This window comes from Bos mutus, chromosome X (assembly GCF_027580195.1).
Source record: "Bos mutus isolate GX-2022 chromosome X, NWIPB_WYAK_1.1, whole genome shotgun sequence".
Classification (NCBI taxonomy): Eukaryota; Metazoa; Chordata; class Mammalia; order Artiodactyla; family Bovidae; genus Bos; species Bos mutus.
The window spans coordinates 77611192-77636726 of NC_091646.1; the positions used below are offsets into that span (position 1 = coordinate 77611192).

Sequence of the window (25535 nt, forward strand, 5' to 3'; positions counted from 1 at the left end):
CTAACCCCTGTAACCTTTGAATTTACCTTAAATGAGAAAAAAGAAGAAAAGAAAAAGACCAAGGACTCTGCAGTTTGCAGATGTGATTAAGGCAAGAATTCTGAGATGGAGAGATTATCTTGGATTGTCCAAGCGACTCTAATTGTAACCATAGTGTCCTCCTAAGAGGGAGGCAGAGGCAGATTTGACAGAAAAGAAGGCAATGTGACCATCAAGCAGAGATTGTACTGAAATGGCCACAAGCCAAAAAAGGCTGATATTCATCAAAAGAGGAAGCAGCAACAAGCAGATTCTCCCTTGGATCCTCTGAGGAGAGCATGACCCTGCTGGCACCTTAATTTTGGTCTTCTGCCTCTCAGAACTGAAGGAACCAATTATTTTAAATTTTTTACATTTTAAACCACCAAATTTGTGGTGATTCATCACAGTAGCCACAGGAAGCTTAGGTGTAGATTTGAGGGTTGTCGGAGGGACTCAAGGGTATGCTTGAAGCTTATTGAGGGCATTTTGAGGGTATAATGAGGGCATTAGAAAATGTTTGGGTGCAATTGGAGCCATCAAAGGGAAGATTGAGGTGGTGTTGAAGGAGTCACCGGAGGATGACTCCCAGAGGTTTCGAGGCATAGTTGGGAGTCCCCAGAAGGTGGTTTGGGTGGTACAGTGGAGAATATTGGAAAATGTTTTGGGGGTGTATTACATGTACAGTTGCCCCTTGGTATCCAAGGGGAGATTGGTTCTAGGACACCCCCATGTACAAATATCAAAATCCAAGGATGCACAAGTCCCTTATATAAAATGGCATAACACAATTGGCCCTCCCTATTCCCAGATGTGGGACCAGTGGATATGGAGGCAGACTGTAATTTAAGACAGATATAGCTGTTACTGAAGTGTGGCTTGGAGGTATAGTTTGGGGCTGTAGCTGTGGGACCAAGGCAAGGTAGTTAAGGGGTATTTAGAGGTAGAGTTGGGGGTTCTTGGAAGGGAAATTTGGGAGGTGAGTTTTATAACTGTTGGAGAGTAGTTTGGGATTAGAGTTGGGTATCATTGAAAGGGCAATTTGGGGATGTTCTTGGGAGTTAGAGGGCAGTGTGAGGGTAAAGTAAGGTGTGTAGGAAGATTTGGAAGTGACGATGAGGACCTGGTTGGATAGTTTAGTGATGAGGTTTAAGGTTCAATAGCACGGTTTGGGGATATAGTTGAAGGCTGGTGAGTACAGTCTGGGATGCAGTTTATGGGCCTGTTTTGAGGTCAGGGTGTCAGAGGGATTTTATGCATTATAGTTGTGGATCTAATAATGGTTGATTTGGGGAGCAGGTAAAAGATCATTGGACGGAATACTGTTCTCAGTAATAAAAGAAACAAACTGCTGATACATGCTACAACATGACTGAAGCTCAAAAATATTATACTAAGTGAAAGAAGTCAAATATCAAACATCCATATATTGCGTTTATATGAACTATCCAGAAAGGCAAATCTATAGAGACAGAAACTAGATTAGCAATTGCCTGGGACTGGGAATGTGAAGAGGGATTAAATGTATTTTGGGCATGAGGGGTCTTATGGAGATGATGAAAATGCTGTAAAACTGGATTGTGGTGGTTAGCACACATTTTGGTAAATTTACTAAAATAATTAAATTGCATGCTTAAAATGAGTGACTTTTCAGTTCAGTAGCTCAGTCGTGTCCGACTCTTTGCAACCCCATGGACTACAGCATGGCAGGCTTCCCTGTCCATCACCAACTCCCAGAGCTTGCTCAAACTCATGCCATCGAGGTGGTGATGTCCTCCAACTATCCCATCCTCTGTCATCCGCTTCTCCTCCTGCCTTCAATCTTTCCCAGCATCACTGTCTTTTCCAATGAGTCAGTTCCTCGCATCAGGTGGCCAAAGGATTGGAGTTTCAGCTTCAGCACCAGTCCTTCCAATGAATATTCAGGACTGATTTCCTTTAGGATGGACTGGTTGGATCTCCTTGCAGTCCACGGGACTCTCAAGAGCCTTCTCCAACACCACAGTTCAAAAGCATCAATTCTTCAGCGCTCAGCTTTCGTTATAGTCCAACTCTCACATCCATGCATTACTACTGGAAAAACCATAGCCTTGACTAGACGAACCTTTGTTGGCAAAGTAATGTCTCTGCCTTTTAATATGCTGTCTAGGTTGGTCATAACTTTTCTTCCAAGCAGCAAGTGTCTTTTAATTTTATGGCTGCAGTCACCATATGCAGTGATTTTGGAGACCAAAAAAATAAAGTCTGTCACTGTTTCCATTGTTTCCCCATGAAGTGATGGGACCAGATGCCATGATCTTAGTTTTCTGAATGTTGAGTTTTTAGCCAACTTTTTCACTTTTCTCTTTCACTTTCATCAAGAGGCTCTTTAGTTCTTCTTCACTTTCTGCCATACGGATGCTGATATTTGCATATCTGAGGTTATTGTTATTTCTCCCGGCAATCTTGATTCCAGCTTGTGCTTCATCCAGCCCGGCTTTTCCCATGATGTACTCTGCATATAAGTTAAATAAGCAGGGTGACAATATACAGCCTTGACATACTCTTTGCCCAATTTTGGAACCACTTTGTTGTTCCATGTACAGTTCTAACTATTACTTCCTGACCTGCATACAGATTTCTCTGGTAATCCCATTTCTTTCAGAATTTTCCACAGTTTGTTGTGATCCACACAGTCAAAGGCTTTGGCTTAGCTAATAAAGCAGAAGTAGATGTTTCTCTGGAACTCTCTTGCTTTTTCTTGATCCGACGGATGTTGGCAATTTGATCTCTGGTTCCTCTGCCTTTTCTAAATCCAGCTTGAACACCTGGAAGTTCACGGTTCACATACTGTTGAAGCCTGGCTTGGAGAATTTTGAGCATTACTTTGCTAGAGTGTGAGATGAGGGCAATTGTGCAGTGGTTTGAGCATTCTTTGGCATTGCCTTTCTTTGGGATTGGAATGAAAACTAACCTTTTCCGGTCCTGTGGCCACTGCTGAGTTTTCCAAATTTGCTGGCGTGCTGAGTGCAGCACTTTTCACAGCATCATCTTTCAGGATTTGAAATAGCTCAACTGGAATTCCATCACCTCCACTAGCTTTGTTCATAGTGATGCTTCCTAAGACCCACTTGACTTCACATTCCAGGATGTCTGGCTCTAGGTGAGTGATCATACCATCATGATTATCTTGGTCATTAGGCTCTTTTTTGTATAGTTCTTCTGAGTATTCTTGCCACCTCTTCTTAATATCTTATGCTTCTGTTAAGTCCATACCATTTCTGTCCTTTATTGTGCCCATCTTTGCATGAAACTGTTCCCTTGGTGTCTCTAATTTTCTTGAAGAGCTCTCTAGTCTTTCCCATTCTCTTGTTTTCTTTTATTTCTTTGCATTGATCACTGAGGAAGGCTTTCTTATCTCTCCTTGCTATTCTTTTGAACTCTGCATTCAAATGGGTATATCTTTGCTTTTCTCCTTTACCTTTATCTTCTCTTCTTTTCACAGCTATTTGTAAGGCCTCCCCAGACAGCCATTTTGCTTTTTTGCATTTCTTTTTCTTGGGGATGGTCTTGATCACTGCCTCGTGTACAACGTCATGAACCTCCGTCCATAGTTCTTCAGGCACTCTGTCTATCAGATCTAATCCCTTGAATCTATTTTTCACTTCCATTGTATAATAGTAAGGGATTTGAGCTAGGTCATACCTGGATGGTCCAGTGGTTTTCCCTACTTTCTTCAATTTATGTCTGAATTTGGCAATAAGGAGGTCATGATCTGAGCCATGATCTGACAGAATGTGGTCCACTGGGGAAGGGAATGGCAAACCACTTCAGTATTCTTGCCTTGAGAACCCCATGAACAGTATGAAAAGGCAAAATGATAGGATACTGAAAGAGAAACTCCCCAGGTCAGTAGGTGCCCAATATGCTACTGGAGATCAGTGGAGAAATAACTCCAGAAAGAATGAAGGGATGGAGCCAAAGCAAAAAGAATACCCATCTGTGGATGTGACTGGTGATAGAAGCAAGGTCTGATGCTGTAAAGAGCAATATTGCATAGGAACCTGGAATGTCAGGTCTATGAATCAAGGAAAATTAGAAGTGCTCAAACAAGAGATGGCAAGAGTGAATGTCGACATTCTAGGAATCATCGAACTGAAATGGACTGGAATGGGTGAATTTAACTCAGATGACCATTATATCTACTACTGTGGGCAGGAATCCCTCAGAAGAAATGGGGTAGCCATCATGGTCAACAAAAGAGTCCGAAATGCAGTACTTGGATGCAATCTCAAAAACAACAGAATGATCTCTATTCATTTCCAAGGCAAACCATTCAATATCACAGTAATCCAAGTCTATGCCCCAACCAGTAAGGCTGAAGAAGCTGAAGTTGAACGGTTCTATGAAGACCTACCAGACCTTTTAGAACTAACACCCAAAAAAGATGTCCTTTTAATTATAGGGGACTGGAATGCAAAAGTAGGAAGTCAAGAAATAACGGGAGTAACAGGCAAATTTGGCCTTGGAATATGAAATGAAGCAGGGCAAAGGCTAATAGAGTTTTGCCAAGAGAACACACTGGTCATAGCAAATACCCTCTTCCAATAATACAAGAGAAGACTCTACACATGGACATCACCAGATGGTCAACATTGAAATCAGATTGATCATATTCTTTGCAGCCAAAGATGGAGAAGTTCTATATAGTCAGCAAAAACAAGACTGGGAGCTGACTGTGGCTCAGATCATGAGCTCCTTATTGCCAAATTCAGACATAAATTGAAGAAAGTAGGGAAAACAACTAGACCCTTCAGGTATGACTTAAATCAAGTTCCTTATGATTATACAGTGAAAGTGAGAAATAGATTTAAGGGCCTAGATCTGATAGATAGAGTGTCTGATGAACTATGGATGGAGGTTCGTGACATTGTACAGGAGACAGGAATCAAGACCATCTCCATGGAAAAGAAATGCAAAAAAGCAAAATGGCTGTCTGGGGAGGCCTTACACATAGCTGTGAAAAGAAGAGAAGTGAAAAGCAAAGGAGAAAAGGAAAGATATAAGCATCTGAATGCAGAGTTCCAAAGAATAGCAAGGAGAGATAAGAAAGCCTTCCTCAGTGATCAATGCAAAGAAATAGAGGAAAACAACAGAATGGGAAAGACTAGAGATCTCTTCAATAAAATTAGAGATACCAAGGGAACATTTCATGCAAAGATGGGCACAATAAAGGACAGAAATGGTATGGACTTAACAGAAGCATAAGATATTAAGAAGAGGAGGCAAGAATACTCAGAAGAACTATACAAAAAAGAGCCTAATGACCAAGATAATCATGATGGTATGATCACTCACCTAGAGCCAGACATCCTGGAATGTGAAGTCAAGTGGGCCTTAGGAAGCATCACTATGAACAAAGCTAGTGGAGGTGATGGAATTCCAGTTGAGCTATTTCAAATCCTGAAAGATGATGCTGTGAATGTGCTGCACTCAATATGCCAGCAAATTTGGAAAACTCAGCAGTGGTCACAGGACTGGAAAAGGTCAGTTTTCGTTCCAATCCCAAAGAAAGGCAATGCCAAAGAATGCTCAAACCACTGCACAATTGCCCTCATCTCACACTCTAGCAAAGTAATGCTCAAAATTCTCCAAGCCAGGCTTCAGCAATACATGAACCGTGAACTTCCAGATGTTCAAGCTGGTTTTAGAAAAGGCAGAGGAACCAGAGATCAAATTGCCAACATCCGCTGGATCATCAAAAGAGCAAGAGAGTTCCAGAAAAACATCTATTTCTGCTTTATTGACTACGCCAGAGCCTTTGACTGTGTGGATCACAACAAACTGTGGAAAATTCTGAAAGAGATGGGAATACCAGACCATCTGACTTGCCTCTTGAGAAACCTATATGCAGGTCAGGAAGCAACAGACTGGTTCCAAATAGGAAAAGGAGTACGTCAAGGCTGTATATTGTCACCCTGCTTATTTAACTTATATGCAGAGTACATCATGAGAAACACTGGGCTGGAAGAAGCACAAGCTGGAATCAAGATTGCCGGGAGAAATATCAATAACATCAGATATGCAGATGACACCACCCTTATGGCAGAAAGTGAAGAGGAACTAAAAAGCCTCTTGATGAAAGTGAAAGAGGAGAGTGAAAAAGTTGGCTTAAAGCTCAACATTCAGAAAACGAAGATCATGGCATCTGGTCCCATCACTTCATGGGAAATAGATGGGGAGCAGTGGAAACAGTGTCAGACTTTACTTTTGGGGGCTCCAAAATCACTGCAGATGGTGATTGCAGCCATGAAATTAAAAGACGCTTACTCTTTGGAAGAAAAGTTATGACCAACCTAGATAGCAGATTGAAAAGCAGAGACATTACTTTGCCAACAAAGGTCCGTCTAGTCAAGGCTATGGTTTTTCCAGTAGTCATGTATGGATGTGAGAGTTGGACTGTGAAGAAAGCTGAGTGCCGAAGAATTGATGCTTTTGAACTGTGGTGTTGGAGAAGACTCTTGAGAGTCCCTTGGACTGCAAGGAGACCCAACCAGTCCATTCTGAAGGAGATCAGCCCTGGGTGTTCTTTGGAAGGAATGATGCTAAAGTTGAAACTCCAGTACTTTGGCCACCTCATGCGAAGAGTTGACTCTTTGGAAAAGACTCTGATGCTGGGAGGGATTGGGGGCAGGAGGAGAAGGGAATGACAGAGGATGAGATGGCTGGATGGCATCACTGACTTGATGGACGTGAGTCTGAGTGAACTCCAGGAGATGGTGATGGACAGGGAGGCCTGGTATGCTGCGATTCATGGGGTCGCAAAGAATTGGACACGACTGAGCGACTGAACTGAACTGAACTGATCTGAGCCACAGTCAGCTCCCAGTCTTGTTTATGCTGACTGTATAGAGCTTCTCCATCTTTGGCTGCAAGAATATGATCAATCTGATTTCAGTATTGACCATCTTGTGATGTCCATGTGTAGAGTCTTCTCTTGTGTTGTTGGAAAATGGTGTTTTTTATGACCAGTGCGTTCTGTTCGCAGAACTCTATTAGCTTTTGCCCTGCTTCATTCTGTACTCCAAGGCCACATTTGCCTGTTACTCCAGGTATCTCTTGACTTCCTACTTTTGCATTCTAGTCCCCTATAATGAAAAGGACATCTTTTTTTGGTGTTAGTTTTAGAAGGTCTTGTAGGTCTTCATAGAATCCTTCAACTTCAGCTTCTTCGGCATTACTGGTCAGGGCATAGAGTTGGATTACTGTGGTATTGAATGGTTTGCCTTGGAAATGAACAGAGATCATTTTGTAGTTTTTGAGATTGCATCCAAGTACTGCATTTCAGACTCTTTTGTTTACTATGATAACTACTCCATTTCTTCTAAGGGATTCTTTCCCACAGTAGTAGATATAATGGTCATCTGAGTTAAATTCACCCATTCCAGTCCATTTTAGTTCACTGATTCCTAAATGTTGATGCTTACTCTTGCCATCTCCTGTTTGACCACTTCCAATTTGCCCTCATTCATGGACCTAAGATTCCAGATTCCTATGCAATATTGCTCTTTACAACATCAGACTTTACTTCCATCACCAGTCACATCCACAACTGCGTGTTGTTTTTGCTTTGGCTCTGTCTCTTCATACTTTCTGGAGTTATTTCTCCACTGATCTCCCATAGCATATTGGGCCCCTATTGACCTGGGGAATTCATTTTTCAGTTTCATATCTTTTTGCCTTTTCATGATGTTCATGGGGTTCTCAAGGCAAGAATACTGAAGTGGTTTGCCATTCGCTTCTCCAGTGGACCACGTTTTGTCAGTGATTTTTATGGTATGCAAATTATACCTCAATTAAGCTGTTTTAAGAAAAGGTCATTGAAGGATGCTCTGTAATATAATAGGGTCACTTAAAAATGATTTAGGGTGTGCGTAAGAGTCATTGGAAGGCTTGAGGGACACATTTGGGGTCACTGGAGTATGATTTGAAGGTAACTGCAGAAATAAAGTTAGTGATTATTTGGAGATATTGTTGAGGACTGTTGGAGAGTGCTCTGGGGTCAGAGTCTGGATCAGTGGAGTATGATTTGGAGATGGAGAGGGTGTGGAGGGTAGTTTGAAGTGCAGTTGGGGGAATCTCACTTTGCGTAGTTGGGAGTATATGGAATAGTGATAGGGGCTTTGGAAGTTAGTTTTTCTGGGAGTGGGATTAGTCAATGAAATGTTTGGTGGTGGTAGGGAGTTGGGAGTTAAAGCTCGTGACTGTTGGAATTGATTTGGGGTGCAGGTAAAGGTCACATACAAAGGTAGTTGAGAATGTTTGGAGTGGCTTGAGTGCCATTTGGGGGTCAAAAGAGTATGGTTAGAAGGGTACATGGAGAGTGGTTTAGGGTCAATGCAGGGTGTTTTGGGTGCATATTGCAGGGAGATGAGTGTGATTTGGAAGTGCTCTTTGGACACTCAAGGTTTCAGGGCTGATTGTAGATGATTGGGGGAACAATTTGGGGTATTGGAGGGTAGCTTATTCGTGCAGCTTGGGTGTTCAAGGGAGGTAGATTTGGGGTACTGCTTTGGGATCAATGGACAGTAGTTTGGGGATACAATTTGGGAGATGTGAAATGTGGTTTGGAGTGCATTTGGGGCACGGAGGCGGAATTCAGAGGTGTGCTGGTGGCTGACAGAAGGAAGTTTGGGGTGGCTTGAGGTGAGAGGACACTAATCTGATCACTGAGGGGGCGTGGCCTCGGTTTGAGAACGCTCCACGGCCTCGAGAAAGCGTGTGCGCACGCGCTCCGAGCTGGTTTGCTCCTGGCGCTCCCAGGGCAGGAAAATCGAAGACCCGAACTAGCGCCTGCGCACTCGGACTCCGCCGCTGCTGTGGTCTCGCGCCCCGCCCCCCGTCTGCCCCCACCCCCCCGACCCCGCCCCTCCAGGCTCGCGCTCAGCCGCGGAGGTGGAGGTGCAGTCGGGAGCCGACCGACCCGAGTTGAAGGTGGGGGGCCAGGGTCCACCGCCCGCGGTGGAGCGGGTACTCCTCTCCTACCCTCCCCGCGTCCCCAGTCTGGCCCCCACGGCTCACAGTCGCGCGGCCGAACGCGGCCCGCGGGCAGGGCGCGGAAAGGGAGTAGGCAGGAGCCCGGGGACGAGCTGGGGGCAGCGAGGGAGGGGCGCCGCCCCCCCCCTCCCCACGCCATTGCCTGCACGGACACCGCCTACGCCGCGGGCGCGGACACTAGGTGAGTAGAGCCGGCTTGGGGTTGTAAAAGAGGAGACAGGGTGGGGCGAAGGCCCAAAAACGCCGACCAGCGATGTACCTGCGCTCGCACCCCTTATCTCTGACTCCGTGGTCTCCCTCTCGACCCCTGACTTACCTGGCTACATCTTTTTTAATCTGGAACCCCTGCCAGTTTTGGCCCAAGGACCTCTGGACTGACCCCTGACTAACCATATTCTGGCCTGGTGTGATCCTCAACCTTTGTTTTGCCCCCCTAAATCCAGTCCTGACCCCAAAGCATCCTTGACCTGACCCCAGATCCTTGCTTGACCCTGTTCCGTCTCTGAAGCTCATCTTGCCTTGTCTTGATCACCCCAGTTTTTGTCCAGATGCTTCACGTGCCTGTTCCCTAAACTCTAGTCCAGTCTCTGGACCCCTACCAGTCATGTCCTGTCTGCTAAACTCCAGTCTGATCCAGGTCTGTCCTGATTCCCAACCTCTGATTTCTGTACTCTTTCCCCCAGGTCCCCCTCCTGACTCCTGAACTCCATCCTGGCCCATCACCTTTAGACTCTCCCTCTTGCCTCCTGCCATGCCCCTGCCCCCAAATCTATGCTGTTTCCCCGTTGTCTTCCCTAGGCCCACCACTGTCCTCATTCCTATCTTCATTCTGTCCAGATATTTTCCTGTTCCTTACCTCTATCCTGAACCTGCCCTTTTCCCTACCCTCTTCCATGACTACTGTCTTGGCCTGTCCTCCATCATGTCTTCTGACTGCCCTTTTATACTGATCCTGATACCTGCCTGCTTTTTTGTCCCCTACTTTCCCCCTGGCCTTTATCCTGAACCTCACTCTATCCCATTCTCTGGCCAGTGTCCTGGCTCCTTCTCCGTCTTATCTTTTGACCTCCATCCTACAATGACTCTGATTCTGTTTTGTTCCCTATACTCCTTCCTGTTCTGTCCCTTCATCCTGTCCCAACCCCAGGCCCCTCTTCTGCCCCTTACCATGCCCTTCCATGCCATTCAGATCTCCCTTCTTCGTAACATCCACTTTTCATCTCCTTTGAGCCCACAAGGACAGGGGTCCCATTATACCTTCCCCTTGAACTTGGAGGTTCCACTGTACCCATTATCTCTGAAATTCATCCCAGAAGCTTTTCTTAGCATGAGCAAATAAATAGCAAACAACCTTGTGGGCCCCCTGCGACTAAGGGAGTTTTCACATGTGATTTCTCTCATCCCTCACCCAGTGATCTCACACAGAAATTGCATTTCTCTCCCTGCCCCAGGGGGGCATGGAACTGTTCCTGGGCCCCCTCCACTCCCCAAGTGTGAAAGAGCACCCTAAATTATTCAGTGACTCTCTGGGAGTCTGTGAAGTCTGGGTCATGTTTCCAACCTTGCTACGTTGGGGGCTGATGTGAGTCCTCTAGGTCATGTTATCCCCATATCCTGGTCTTGATCCTGGGTGCAATGATCCCTGCTTTCCTGGCCTGAAAAAAGTCCATTCTAGGCCAGAGGCTTCAGGGCTTGGTAGAGGTAGGATGCAGGCAGGAGTTTATCCTTTTCCTCTCAGCAGGAAGCAATACAAATCTTGATGCTAAGTCCATCCTACCTCTGCGGGCAGGTCTATGTGTATTGGGTGTGTGGTGGGGGTCTCTGTTAGAATCAGGCCCATCCAGTAGTGACAGTAATAACAAGAAAAAATACGAAGTTCTCTCACTGTCTGAATCTCCTTGATTTTGAAGACAGACAAGGAGAATTTGAGTAGTGAGGACGTAACATGTCATTCAGTTCTGTTTTATTCCTGTATTTCTCATAGAGAATAGTGAGAGTTTGAATAATGAAATAATGGGCCTGTTTCATTTATCCAAACCTGTTAATGACAACACAAACATCTCTCGCTATTCTAGTGTATTTGGTACCCAAGTTCTGAGAGGAGAGTTTGAATAGTTCACACAGTGAAAGATACTAAGTTATCTGAAGGTATTTTGTTTTAGCATTTTACAGAGTGAGTAGGGAGAGTTTAGGTAGTGAAGGATAATGGCTTTAACTCAGAAATGTGTTCAGATCTACTAATTTTCCTGTGCTCCAGTGGCAAGGATTGGGATAGTAAGAGCATCTCATTATAGAAATATGTTTGGTTCCTGTTATTTTGCCTGGTGAGTAAGGAAAGCTCAGAGAGTGAGGAAAAGGGAAAGTGAAAAAGGAAAAGGACAGCTCAGGATTGAGTCCTATCTCAGAAATGTATCAAAGTCCATTCACTTCCTGTATTTGGATAGTGAGAGTTCAGACAGTTTTTCTGAATATATTTGGTTCCTGCATTTTTGATGTTGAGTAGGGAGAGGCTGGATAATGAGGAAAAACAGCTCTGTTTCAAATATGTCTTGTTTGGCAAGTAGAGAGGGTTCTATATCTGGGTGGCAAGTAAGGAGGGTTTTGAGGCTGAAATGTGTGTGTGTGTGTGTGTATTTGATTCCTGAGTTTGGACTGGGAAGAAACAATTATGCATGACATATTACATATGTATATAGACCACTTACCATGGGCCAACCTGTCCTAAACTGTCCCAAGCAAACTTTGGATCTCTTAGCTCATGTCATGCTTACAGTCACCCTGTGAGTTATATACTGCTGTCATCACCCCCATTTTACAGATGAAGACGTTGAGTTACAGGGAAGTTGAGTGACTTGCCCAAGCAGTCACACAGCCAGGCAGTGGCAGAGCTGAGTTGAATCCCAGACCCACCACTTGCTAGCCCTATAGGAAGAGGCCACAGGAGGCTCAGGTCCCCACTGGCATGTGGCTTAGAGGTGGTTGTCTTCTCAGTTCAGTTCAGTTGCTCAGTCGTGTCTGACTCTTTGAGACCCAAGGGACTGCAGCATGCCAGGCTTCCCTGTCCATCACCAACTCCTGGAGCTTTTTCAAACTTATGTCCATTGAGTCAGTGATGCCATCAAACCATTTCATCCTCTGTCGTCCCCTTCTCCTCCCACCTCCATTCTTTCCCAGCATCACGGTCTTTTCCAGTGAGTCAGTTCCTCGCATCAGGTGGCCAAAGGATTGGAGTTTCAGCTTCAGCACCAGTCCTTCCAATGAATATTCAGGACTGATTTCCTTGAGGATGGACTGGTTGGATCTCCTTGGAGTCCAGGGGACTCTCAAGAGTCTTCTGCAACACCATGGTTCAAAAGCATCAATTTTTTGGCGCTCACCTTTCTTTATAGTCCAACTCTCACATCCATACATGACTACTGGAAAAACCAAACCTTTGACTAGACGGACCTTTGTTGGCAAAGTAAGGTCTCTGCTTTTTAATATGCTGTCTAAGTTGGTCATAACTTTTCTTCCAAGAAGCAAGCGTCTTTTAATTTCATGGCTGAAGTCACCATCTGCAGTGATTTTGGAGCCCCCAAAAATAAAGTCTGACATTGTTTCCATTGTTTCCCCATCTATTTGCCATGAAGTGATGGGACCAGATGCCATGATCTTAGTTTTCTGAATGTTGAGTTTTAAGCCAACTTTTTCACTCTCGTCTTTCACTTTCATCAAGAGGCTCTTTAGTTCTTCCTCGCTTTTGCCTTAATTGTGGTGTCATCTGCATATCAGAGGTTATTGATATTTCTCCCGGCAATCTTAATTCCAGCTTGTACTTCATCCAGTCCAGCATTTCTCATGATGTACTCTGCATATAAGTTAAATAAGCAGGGTGACAGTGTACAGCCTTGACAGAGTCCTTTTCCGATTTGGAACCAGTCTGTTGTTCCATGTCCAGTTCTAACTGTTGCTTCTTGACCTGCATACAGATTTCTCAGGAGGCAGGTCAGGTGGTCTGGTATTCCCATCTCTTTCAGAATTTTCCACAGTTTGTTGTGATCCACACAGTCAAAGGCTTTGGCGTAGTCAATAAAGCAGAAGTAGATATTTTTCTGGAACTCTCTTGCTTTTTCTTGATCTAACGGATGTTGGCAATTTGATCTTTGGTTCCTCTGCCTTTTCTAAATCCAGCTTGAACACCTGGAAGTTCACGGTTCGTGTACTGTTGAAGCCCAGCTTGGAGAATTTTGAGCATTACTTTGCTAGCATGTGAGATAGGTAGTGTGGTAGTTTGTGCAGTAGTTTGAGCATTCTTTGGCATTGCCTTTCTTTGGGATTGGAATGAAAACTGACCTTTTCTAGTCCTGTGACCACTGCTGAATTTTGCAAATTTGCTGGCATGTTGAGTGCAGCACTTTTCACAGCATCATCTTGTAGGATTTGGAATAGCTCAACTGGAATTCCATCACCTCCACTAGCTTTTTTCATAGTGTTGGTTCCTAAGGCCCACTTGACTTGACATTCCAGGATGTCTGGCTCTAGGTGAGTGATCACACCATCGTGGTTATCTGGGTCATGAGGATCTTTTTTGTATAGTTCTTCAGTGTATTCTTGCCACCTCTTCTTAATATCTTCTGCTTCTGTTAGGTCCATGCCATTTCTGTCCTTTATTATGCCCATCTTTGTCTTGTAGGGGCTGTTAAAAGTCGTGGACAAGGCCAGTGATGTGTGTGGGTGACTCCGCCCTGCCTCTCCCAAGAGCCCCAGTTACCTGCTCTTCCCTCCTTACTCTCGCTCCAACCCACCTCTGCCTGAGTTGATTATGTAGTTATTAGCAATTGTGAATGACATGGTGTGAGTTTCCTTGCATTTTGAAATGTCTTCCAAAGCTACTTTGGCCTCCGTTGGTTGGCTGTGTTTGTGCCATTTACCTGTTTTCCAGATGCGGAAACCTAAGCCTTGAGACTCAGTCTGCATCGCCAGCCAGATACCCTGTCCCTCTCAGCCCTGATTTTATAAACATCCCCCTTCTGAGCATCCTTGGTGTCCCACAGGACAGGGGGTTTGGGGCCATGGCTGAGAGGACACTCCCCACCAACACCCAGCTGCCCAGCTTGTGGCTTCTGCCTCCATCAGCCCCAGGCAGTGAAGGGAGGGAGAAGGGGGTGATGAAAGTGGCCTTTGTGTCCCATGCCAGAAATCTCACAGCCAGGAAGAAAGGTGGGCAGGGTAGCAGGAGGCCTGTAGCGTGCACATGGGGCGTTACTGATACAGAGTAAGTTCCTTTCCAGCCTTGGCCCACCTGTCAAGTGGGGAGGGAGCTTTCCTCACTCTGCTTTTTCACATCATGGCATGGGCTGCTGTCGGGCCTGGGCTGGGCTTGGGCCCTGAGGGCACAGAGCAGATGGTCCCTAATGGAGCTCAGGTTGTGTGTGGGGTGTGCCGGGGCAGGCCCAAAGCCCAGGTGGTGGTATAGGGGAAACAGTTGGTCCATCGGTCTGGTCCATCGCAGAGACTGATAGCCTCCCATTTCCTTGACTCCTGGCCAGAAATGCCCCAGGGGGTTGGAGAGACCCAGCCTGGATATGAAGTGTGAACCGCCCCCACTCCTCCTCCCCTGCAGGAGTTGCCTCTGTCAACCTGCAATCCAGCACCCCACCCCCGCAGTTCTGATTGTAGCAGCTCTTGCACCTCTGTGATCAGAGTTGGGCCTCTTCACCTGCACGGGGAGGGGGGGGGGCCCGCTTTCATCTCTCCAAGCTGGCTCTGTGGAGCTGGGTCTGTGCCATCCTCTCAGGTGTGTAGGGGTCAGTTGGGGGGGGGTGGTTAAACCACTGGTGTGTTTTTGCCCTTTGCTGGAATGATTTCTTGTGACGCTGCAGAAGGTTATAGGGTCCTGAGACATGGTCTCTCTTAGAAAACTGGACCTCGTTTGTCCCACTTTGGCAAACTGTTACCTCAACGAGGGTGGGAATTGCCTTCCAACCTTTTCCCACGTCTGCCTCGCCTTGGGAGGAAAGGGTAAAGGATCTCCAGAAAGTGATGGGTGCTGCCACAAGAGACACACACCCAGTGCACACCCAAGTCCTTCCGTGTGCTTAGCCTCTCCCCAGACCTCCAGCCTTCAGCTCCTAGGGTAGGCAGGATTGAATCTGGGCACTTGGGCAGCACCAGAGGCAGCTACCACTCCCACGACCATTAGCCCTTCCTCCTCGGTCCTCCGCTAGGTATATGGGGTAAAGGGGGAGGTCCAGGCTCTCTTCTTGGCCATGCTGGACTCCCGGGAGAGACATGACTCCAAGACAGCTTTTAAGGGTGACCCAAGCCCTGGTGTCAGGCAGGCAAGGGTTAAAAGGTATGGGCTGGCCCAGTCCCTGGCCAGGTAGGCTGGGCCATTACCTAGTGGGAGGCGGCCTCGGCATCCGCCACTGGGCTCACCACTTATTGCCACTACCAGCGGGAGCAGGGCCTGGTCGAAGCAACTTTTTTTCTTTTTTGAGGTACCTGAGGCCACCCCACAGCACCTCTCTGACGGGTGAGCACCCGGGAGCGGTGGGGCCAGGGGCGAGGGGTGAGGGGAGAAGGGCATGGGTATGCTGAAGTTCCCTGCCAGAGAGAGCGAGGTTTGTGTGAGAGGCACAACCAGGAAGCAAGGCCTGGCTAAAGGGGCAAAGCCTAAAATGTCCAATTTCCTTTCCTGGCATGAAGCCGATTCTTTGCTGGATGTGGATGAGGGGAAGGGACGAGGGAGAAGAGCAGCTGGCACCCTATTAGCAGAAGAGCGCCCCTTCTCCACTCCCTCCTATTTCCTGTCCCCTTTCCTCCACTGCTGAGGTAGCCCTTGCCCCGCTTCAAGGGCTCATCCCCCTAGGAAAGCATAGACTGGGGTATTGAGAAACTGCCTCCCACACCTGTCTGCCCACCACCCCTATCTGTCCCCCTAGAGGGGGCCCTGGGGGAACCTCTCGGGCAGTGTGGGGAACAGTGCAGTACATCAGGAGCTGTTATTTGCTCCAGAGATGGCAGGATGTAGAAATGGGGGTCCCACTGAGGTGTTGGGGTGCCACCTAGGTGAGGTGTCTTGGTTGTAAACAGTCATTACAGCCAGGAATTTCTTTCTCGGCTGTGGTGTCAGAAGGGCAGACCTGAAAAACCTGCTGGGCCCGGCCGCCTCTGGGTGTGTGTGGGGGCCCTTTGCAGCTCTCTCACTGCAGCCCATCCTCAGATAGGACAGGGACACAGGGTCACCAGTGGGGAGCCCCCGGGGCTGGTTGGGAGTGTGTTGGGGAGGGAACTGCTGGGATCCCCTCTTTCTCACCATCCTTGGGTGGCAACCAGGCTGCCCCAGGCCCCCAGGCCAGCATGGAGAGGGTAGGCGAGTGGAGGCAGAGGCTTGGGAGCGGGTGTGAGAGTGTGGGGGTGTGGGGCGTTGACCTGTGTCTAACCTGCCTGATGACCCCATGACTCAGGCCCTAGCTATGTCCCTGAAGTCAGGCTGACAGGGTGTGGAGTCGGGGTTCCTGTCTGGACCCCGTGTGGACTTCCAGGATGCCACAAGCTCTACAAGCTCCCAGGGAAGGAAGGCTGAGGGAGATGGAAGGAAGATGAAGCAGCCCAGTGTGGGATGGAGGAGTGATCCTGGTGAATGGGCCCATTGGGGAGGAGTTGAGGCTCCTGTTGGGGTTAAGGAAGGTTTAGGGGAGCCCTCCTCAAACCCAAATGGAAGCTGGGGAAGAAGGAACCCCTGGAGCCAAGGAGCAGAGGAATCTAAGCTGGGACCTCAAGGAAAGCCTGCCATGCCAGGCAATGTCAGACCTTGGAAGGTAGCTGCTGCCTGGAGGTGCAAAATAGCTTTAGGGACTGACCCCACCCTGATTTTGAGGATTAGGAACCCCTGCTTTGTTGGAGGGGCATAGACCCCAAGAGGTGGGTGAGAGGCCTGCTGAGAAACTCCTGGCACCCTATTAGCAGCTTGGCCATGACTCCAAGATACACATAGGGAGGGGGCTTGAATCCACCCCACCAAGGCTGCCTGGGTCTTCACACCTGGCCACCACGTAACGACAAGCTGGGGATTGCAGAGGCAGATAGAGATGGAACCTCGGTAGCCTCAGGAGGTCCCCCCAGTCACCTGCTGCCGAGGTCAGACCAGGTGGTGGGAGGTGATGTCACCTAGCTGCCCAGCTGGGGACTGAGCAGGCCGTGGGAGGGAGCAAACTCCAAAGGAAGGGATGAGGACAGGGCTGGCAACCAGCCAAGGCTAGCTCCATGGTCAGCCAGGGTGTCTGGGGCAGAGAAGGAGGCAGTCGCTTGTTATCTGCAGCTGTGGACTTTGCCACTCCCAGTCCTGGCAGGGTGACTTCCCTATGCCTGTGCGGGACAGGCTGGCATGCTGGGTGGGGCTGGATGGGTCCTGAGGCCAAGGGCACGCTTTTGCTGCTGCACCAGGGCCACAGGACGGAGTTGGGACGAGGAGCAACTCACAGACCTTGCAGTCATTCTTTTATTCACCCAGCAGACACTCCCTGAGCACTTGCTGTGTGCCCGGAAGTATTCTGAATGCCAGAGATACTGATAACATTTTCTGTTCTCATAAAGGTACAAGGGAGGCATAGTCTTGACATAGTGTGGGGGCCCACCTCTGGAAGTCACACTGAAGCCTCAGAATATGAGAGAACCAGGGGCTGGAGTGGCCGGAGGGAAAAGTGCACTCCAGACAGTAGCTGCAGCCTGCGCAAAGGCTTGGACCCCTGATGGGCTGAGAGATTATGAAGGATTCGTGAGGTTCAGCACCTCTGGGGAGGGAGAGTGTTGGAACAGAGGGTGGGCCTGGCTACATCCTTAGCCGTAGGCAGATTATTTCATCTCTTTGTGTCTTACTCTTATCTCTAAAATGGAGGTAACGATGGTCACAGAAATTGCCATCGCAGGGTGGTTGTGAGGATTAAATGTGACATATAAGGTGACTGTTCCAGGCACCCAGGTGGTTAATAAAGGCCCACTGTTGTTCTAGTTGGTTGTATCTGTACTGTTAATTCTCCTTTCCCAGGCAAGACTCCTGACGGTGGCCCATGGGCCTCTGACGAGGTGTTGTAAGTCTGCCCAGCTCCCCACTTGCTGTGCTCCCACTCAATGGGAAGGGAACCAAGGTACCCGGGCCTTGACATTGGCACAGATTCTGAGAGGGCAGGCCAAGCAGGTGGGTGGGGTCAGGGTCCTCCTTATTCGCAGCTGGGGCACGGGAACCTGGGTAGGGGTGGAGGGTGGGGGTGCATGCCGGATGATCCCCAGTGGCCCCCCTGCATCACTGCTAGGCCTTGTGCAGCCATCAGTCACGGCATCCTGACAGCTTCAGGATGGAAGTCAAAGGTCAGCTGATCAGCTCTCCCACCTTCAACGCCTCAGGTCAGTGTCTGGTTCCCCCTCCTGCTGCCTCCTCCCCTGCTGAGTTACCACTCGCCTGCGTGGGAAGGAGTGGGCCCTGGCCCCACAGCTGCTCCAGGATGCCCCCCACCCCCTGATCTTCACTCCCTCTGTGTCCAGCTGCCCTGTTTGGAGAGGCTGCCCCCCAGATGAAGTCAGAGCGTCTACGGAGTCTGCTCGACCGGCAGCGGGCCCTGCAGGAGGCCCTGAGCCTGAAACTTCAGGAGCTTCGGAAAGTGTGTCTCCAGGAGGCGGTGAGGGCCTGAACCTAAGGGCGTCTGTGGTGGGGGGAGGGGGGGCGGGGGTGGGGGGAGAGGGGTGAGGAGCAGGGACGAGGTAGGCAGACTGAGCCACTTGTCTGAGCTGGAGATTCCCCAAAGCTCAGCTTGGATGTCTTCAAATACGGTAATATTTTACCACAATCCCCTATCAACAATTTGAAATCCAAAGAAGAAGAAGAAGAAAAGCCTCAAAGACAAAAGAAGTTATTTCCCAAATGTGGCAGTAAAACCTGACCAGAAGTGACATGGGCTGATTTATAGTTTCGATTTACCTCTCTTGCTGCGAATGTCCACACAGTTTGCCAGAAACGGTAATGCGGTTCAGAGCATGCAGCCCAGGCCCTGAAGGGAGTGTCATATGATATGTAGTATACAGATGGTGTCACCTTTATAAAAACTGTGAGATTCTGGATTCCAAAGCAGGCTTCCCTGCCTCCCATGCCCACCGGCCCTGGGCTTTGGGCCATGAAGGGGCTGAGAGTGTGCCACACACCCACCTGGTGGAGAATTAGGAAGAGGAAGAGAAATAACAGGTGTGGGCGCTGAGCAGGGCTGGGCTCCTAGTCCGACTTCTGTACCTTCGTGTGTCATGACTGCTTTGCCCCATCCCCCCAACTAACCCTTGGTAGTCTCCAACCCCTGACCCCACCCAGGAGCTGACTGGCCAGTTGCCTCCCGAGTGCCCACTGGAGCCTGGTGAACGACCCCAGTTGGTCCGCCGGCGCCCCCCTGCAGCCCGCGCCTACCCTCCACCACACCCTAACCCAGCACACCACTCCCTGTGCCCCACCGAGGTGAGCTGATGGGCATGCTGAGCAAGGTGGGGGTGGGACAGGATCCCGGAGGAAGCTGAGAGGGGCTTATGGCCAGGGAAAGGAGAGACTAAGGTGGGGAGGCTTCCCTGGTGGCTCAGAATCCACCTGCAATGTGGGAGACCTGGTTTCCATCCCTGGGTGGGGAAGATCTCCTGGAGAAGGGAACGGCTACCCACTCCAGTATTCTTGCCTGGAGAATCTCATGGACAGAGGAGCCTGGTGGGCTACAGTCCATAGGGTCACAAAGAGTGGGACACAACTGAGCACCTTTCACTTTCACTTTCAAGGTGGGGAGGGAAGGAGCTTAAGGGAGGTGGCTTCCAGGTCTGAGAGAAGATGCTGGTCCCTAACTGTCAGGATAAGCATTTCCCCCTGCCCCAGGAAGACGAGCAGGTGCAGCTCTAATGCACACAAACCCTGCCCCCAGAGGAACAGTAGGCGCCCCCAGGAGGGGCAGGCCCCGCCCCCAGCCTATCCAGGCTCTGACACCGCCTGGTCCTGGCGCCTGGCATTTCCATTTCCAACATCTGGTCCTGTCGCACCGTCTCGGGTGGGCCCCACAGGAGCTGGCGCTTGAGGCCCTGGAGCGAGAGGTGTCTGTGCAACAGCAGATCGCCGCAGCTGCCCGCCGCCTGGCCTTGGCCCCCGAGCTCAGTGCTGAGCAGCGCCGGCGCCGGCGCCAAGTCCAGGCAGATGCCCTCCGGAGGTTGCACGAGCTAGAGGAGCAGCTTGGGGAGGTCCGGGCCCGCCTTGGCCTCTCGGGGCTCCCGCCATCCCAGCCCCTGCCCCTGTCCACTGGAGGAGCCGTTATCACCGCCCAGGGAGTCTGCCTGGGCACGCGCCTCGCTCAGCTCAGCCATGGTGAGCCAGGCCCTGTTATCCCACCGACGAGAGCGGGAAGGTGGGCACTGGCTAAGGGGCTGGCAGGGGTGGAGCGGATGAGCAGCCAGTGAAGATTGGGGGAGGTAGGCAGGGCTTAGGGGACCCTAGCTGTGAGAGGAATTGTTGTAGACTGTTCCCAGGCAAGGGTGGGGACATTGGGAACAGGCCTCAGGAAAGTGAGGGACAGGGGCTTCCCTGGCCGTCCAGTGGTTAAAGCTCTGCACTTCCACTGCAGGGGGCACAGGTTTGATCTCTGGTACTAGAACTAAGATCCCTCATGTCACTCAGTGTAGCCCCCCCCCCCCAAAAAAAAGTGAGGGAATAAGCCCCTGGTGGTCTTGGATTTAGGTAAAGGTGGATTCTTGGGAAGGGTGCCAGGTGGGGAGGAGATGGTCCAGTGGTGTAAGGGGGTGGCACCCAGGCCTTGCATTGATAAGCCTGGGTCTCCGCTTTTCACCTGTAGAGGATGTAGTTCTGCACTCGGAGAGCAGCTCCCTCTCAGAGTCTGGGGCCAGCCATGATAATGGTGAGAACCCTTGTCCCCTAAATTCTCCCGTTCTTTGATGCATTGCCCCTGCCCTCCCTCTTCAGCTCCTCTTTAGCCACACCCCATCCTCTGGTGGAGCCCCCATCTTCTTCACTTCACCGCCCTCCCCTCTGCCCCTCCCATCAGCCCCAGTTCCTGCCTTCCTCCCTTGGTTCCTCCTCTACCTGTCCTACCCTGCTTAGCCCTCTGCACCTCCCTAGCTCCTGCCCTTGGCTTTGTCTACAACCCTCCCATTGAATCCCCCCTCCACCATTTTCTCCCTTCTGCTCAGAGGAGCCCCGTGGCTGCTTCCCTCTGGCTGAGCGCCCCTCACCGCCCAAGGCCTGGGACCAGCTGCGGGCAGCTGGGGGCAGCCCTGAGCGGCGAACCCCATGGAAACCACCCCCATCGGATCTTTATGGGGATCTGAAGGGCCGGCGAAACTCTGTGGCCAGCCCCACCAGGTGAGGGTGAGCCCCTCCACTCCTTCTGCACAGCCAGGAGTGGGGGCTGAGCCTGGGTGGGCAGGAGGACCTGCTGGGAGGTAGGGTCTCTAACCTGGCCCCCACCCCCACCCTGGGCCCGCATGTCTCTGTCTAGCCCTACACGCTCACTGCCCAGGAGTGCCTCCAGTTTTGAGGGGCGAAGTGTGCCTGCTACTCCCGTCCTCACCCGGGGCGCTGGCCCCCAGCTCTGCAAGTAAGTGGACTCTAAGGGTGAGTTTGAGGACCAGAGGAGGGAACTGGTAGTTCTAACAGGGGGTACTGGGGAGAGTTATTTGGATTCCAAGAGTGTAGGACATGAAAGACTGGGCTTTGAATCCATCAGTTTTATTCTGATTTTCTGTGTAGGTTGTATGAAAAAGCAAGAATTTTATTTATGCTTCAGAACTTTTGTCCATAATGCATCCTATTACATGATAAAGAAATATAGGTAAAATATCTTTTGGAATATGCCATACATAATGTATGTGTAACATCACATTATAAATAAATTTTTTAATTGACCAAAAAAAGAAAAGCTGAGCTTTGAAAGGTGAATAGGAGTTGTCTTGGTGGAGAAAGAGGGTGGGGATTTGGGGCAGAAGCATTGAAGTTTGAGTATGGGGTTTTTTGTGCATTTTGGGCAAGTCATTTCCCTTCTCTGAATCTTGGTATCCTCATTTGTGAAACAGGCATATCAATATGTGTCTCTGGAAGAGGCTGTAGGCATAAATGAGTTCTGGTTAACATGTGCTGCATACCGGCCATCTGCTAGGAGTCAGTCCTTTACTTGGTATCAAACTCATTTAGTTATCACAACATCCCTATGAGGTAGATGCCATTATTCTCATTTTAGAGATAAGAAACCCGAGACACAGAGAGGTTAACTAACTTGTTGGTAAACCAAAGACTTGGTATTTGAACACAGACAAATTTGACTCAAGAGTCCGTGCTTTTAACCATGGTAGTCTCCTAGTCCTTAAACAAATACGTACTTACCAAGTGCCTACTTTTTCCAGGCTGTGAACAAAAGTCCCCATCCTTGTGACACTTGCCTTCTATGAATAGTGTCCTCCCCTGCTAGCATTTCCTCTGGAGTCCTTTGCTTCCATCTCCCTCGGAGCTAACAGCCCCAGGCACCCCATACATTTTCAACCCCTCTGCTCCCCAGTCCTGGTTAGGACCTCTGCTGCTCTTAATGTGCCACTCCCTAACGCCTTTATACCCCATTTCTAGTCCGGGGCCCATTGTGGAGTATGAAAATGAAGGCCCAGAGAGAGGCGTGTGTTGGGGGAGGGGTTGCGGAGCGTACTCATCCCATCTGCCTGATATTTCTGACCCTTCTCCCATCACCCCCACCTCTGTGCCCCTAGACCCGAAGGCCTCCATTCTCGCCAGTGGTCCAGCAGCCAGGACTCCCAGATGGGCTTCCCACGGGTGGACCCTGTCTCCGACCGCACCTCCCTCTTCGCAGCTCGCACCCGCCGCAGCAATAGCTCCGAGGCCCTGCTGGTGGACAGGGCAGCGGGTGGGGGAGCTGGGTCCCCGCCCGCACCTATGGTTCCCCCTGCCACCGGTCCTCCAGTCTGCAAGAGCAGTGAGGTGCTGTATGAGCGCCCCCAGCCAACCCCCGCCTTCTCCTCCCGCACGGCTGGCCTCCCAGACCCTCCCCGGGCTGCCCGGCCCAGCTCAGCTGCGCCGGCCTCCCGTGGGGCACCTCGGCTCCCACCCGTGTGTGGGGACTTCCTCTTGGACTATTCCCTGGACAGGGGCCTGCCCCGTGGGGGTGGCGGGACAGGCTGGGGGGAGCTGCTACCCGCAGCTGAGGTTCCAGGACCCCTCTCCCGCCGGGATGGGCTCGTCGCCATGCTCCCAGGCCCACCGCCTGTGTATGCAGCTGACGGCAGCAGCCCCCTCCTCCGCAGCAAGGACCCCCATAGCCGTGCCCCCCGCACCAAGCCCTGTGGTCTGCCCCTGGAGGCCGCCGAGGGCCTGGAGGCACATCCCAACCCTGTGCTGTGGATGCCCCCACCCGCCCGTATCCCCACGGCCGGTGAACGCAGCGGCCACAAGAACCTTGCCCTGGAGGGGCTGCGGGACTGGTACATCCGAAACTCGGGACTGGCCTCGGGGCCCCAGCGCCGGCCTGGGCTCCCCCACATGGGCCCGCAGCACCCGCCCTTCCTCCATGCCCGCTGCTATGAGGTGGGCCAGGCACTGTACGGGGCCCCCAGCCAGGCGCCGCTCCCACACTCGAGGAGTTTCACGGCGCCCCCTGTCTCCGGCAGGTATGGGGGGTGTTTTTACTGATGGGTAGGGGTCTCTTGAGGCAGATGGCAAAGGTGTCCAGGTCAGGGAGCAGCTAGTCATGGTAGCTAATGACAGGGACCAGGAAAGAAGCAGCTGCAGCCTTGGCCTGTGGTCCCTGGGCCTGCCTGACCCGCATTAATCCGTGGGGCCTCGGCGGAGGGGTATCTTGGGCCCCGGTAGCAGCAGTTCTTCACCGAACTATTCAAGAGTTGTAATAGTTGAACAGCCAGTGCATGTCAGCTAAAAATGAGCCTTGAAACTAGGGTGCTGGGAGGAAGGGCTGTCCTGTGCCCCTCGCCTTTCTCTTCCTCTTTTCACCGCGCCCCGCACCTGCGAGCCTAAAGGTACTCTCCTGTGCCTGTTTCCACCTCTTTAACGAGCCTCTTTTCCTCTTTCTGTGTCTTGTCCGTCTTTTCCTCTGTCCGGTCTTCCTACCCTGTCTTCTGGATTCCTGCTACCCCTTCTAAAGATACTACGCGGACTTCCTGTACCCCCCGGAGCTGAGCGCTCGTTTAAGTGACCTGACGCTAGAGGGGGAGCAGTCCTCCGGTTCTGACCCCCAGACCCCGGGAACACTGGTCTGACCCCTTCTGACATGCCCCTTATTGGCCTGGACAAGACTCCAATTTGGGGAGCGCACAGCTGACCTCGCTGAGCCCTGGGATAGGGTTGCTGTCACTCCTGGTGGTGGGCACCAACCTGATCATCCAAGGCCCCTAGCTCCCTGTGGGCCCATAAAGGTGTCTGACACCCTGCATCTCCTTTCATGCTGTGCTGGGGACTGGGGGCCCTCCGCCAGCTTAAAAGAGAGGAGGTGATGTAACGGAGACTCCAAGCCCCTTCCTCCATTTCTGTTTACAGTTGTGATTTAGGTATTCACTGTCCTCCCCCGACACTAGACATTTTATAAAAAGGGAAACTGTGATCTCATCCTGGTTGGGTTCATTCCTGTCCCTGTGCCCAGCCTGCTCCATTCAGGAACCCCCTCCACAAAATGGACCAGATAGGGTCTTGGGGCCCAATTTAGGGCAGTCAGGAGACTGATGTGAACAGAACTCCCTGCCACCCATCCACTGGGACAATTTTTTCTTGGCAGAGGTGCCCACATTTGGAAGGAATGAAGTCTCTGCCCACATGTGGAAGGACTGAAGTCTGGGTGGGAGGCTTGGGTTCATTTTCCCTTCCCCAGGGGTGCCTGAAGGTGCCCCAGATCCTGTCTGTCTGTGCCCGCTGCCTCTGCCCACAGAATCAGATGGCTCAGCCTTTGGTGGCAGCCTCTGCCCTCTTCCCAATCAGGAAGCCCCACAGGAGGACCAAAGGGCAGAGCCATTGGGTGTTTTGTGTCCTGGAATGCTGCGGTGGTGGAACCTAGCATCTGGTAGATGCCAGTGAAATCCTCAAGTGACGTCTTGCCACTGGCTCCATCACATCTTCCTTGGCTTTCCTTCCATCCACCACTTTTTAAAAAAAAAATCCACACAAGCTGTGTTTTCTATGATACCTTTCTGTGACTTTCTGAAGCTGGGGGTTCCTCTACCCCCTTTACCTGGTGTGAAAACTTTTCTTTTTGTACCAGTGGATCTGGACCCAAAACACTACCCACATTGGAAGGGGATTTCTATAATAAATGTGTAAACTGAATCCATGTATTGCTTCCCTATCTGCCTTGCCTTGGGGGCCCACATCTTTACCTAAGATGACATTTTAACAAGAAAAATATATATATAGCACTGTGGAAACAGCCTTTGATAACGTAATCTGCTTTGGTTTTACTTGCTTTGTC

General features: G+C 50.4%; 1 protein-coding gene across 4 annotated transcripts; it reads left to right on the top strand.

The window, feature by feature from the left end:
• Nucleotides 1-8904: 8904 nt before the first annotated feature.
• CCDC120 (coiled-coil domain containing 120) lies at nucleotides 8905-25397 on the top strand. Of its 4 annotated transcripts, XM_070365759.1 has the most exons (11): nucleotides 8905-9235; nucleotides 18083-18219; nucleotides 18348-18438; nucleotides 18577-18710; nucleotides 19391-19531; nucleotides 20116-20413; nucleotides 20898-20960; nucleotides 21253-21424; nucleotides 21561-21659; nucleotides 22816-23730; nucleotides 24222-25397. In XM_070365759.1, exons 2-11 carry the CDS (start codon nucleotides 18166-18168, stop codon nucleotides 24334-24336), a joined length of 2082 nt encoding a protein of 693 aa, XP_070221860.1. In that variant the 5' UTR covers nucleotides 8905-9235; nucleotides 18083-18165; the 3' UTR covers nucleotides 24337-25397. The 4 variants fall into 4 exon arrangements, with proteins under 4 accessions (XP_070221860.1, XP_070221858.1, XP_070221859.1 ...); XM_070365757.1 differs by having other exon boundaries at nucleotides 18083-18182; nucleotides 22816-25397; XM_070365758.1 differs by lacking the exon at nucleotides 8905-9235 and adding an exon at nucleotides 15520-15568 and having other exon boundaries at nucleotides 18083-18182; nucleotides 22816-25397.
• Nucleotides 25398-25535: the final 138 nt, after the last annotated feature.

Coding starts and splice junctions, on each gene's coding strand:
- CCDC120 (XM_070365759.1), top strand. CDS start 18,166: ATGGGAAGGGAACCAAGGTACCCGGGCCTTGACATTGGCACAGATTCT. Junction 18,220..18,347: donor TTGGCACAGATTCTGAGAGG/GCAGGCCAAGCA, acceptor CATCACTGCTAG/GCCTTGTGCAGCCATCAGTC. Junction 21,660..22,815: donor GCTGGCCCCCAGCTCTGCAA/GTAAGTGGACTC, acceptor CTGTGCCCCTAG/ACCCGAAGGCCTCCATTCTC.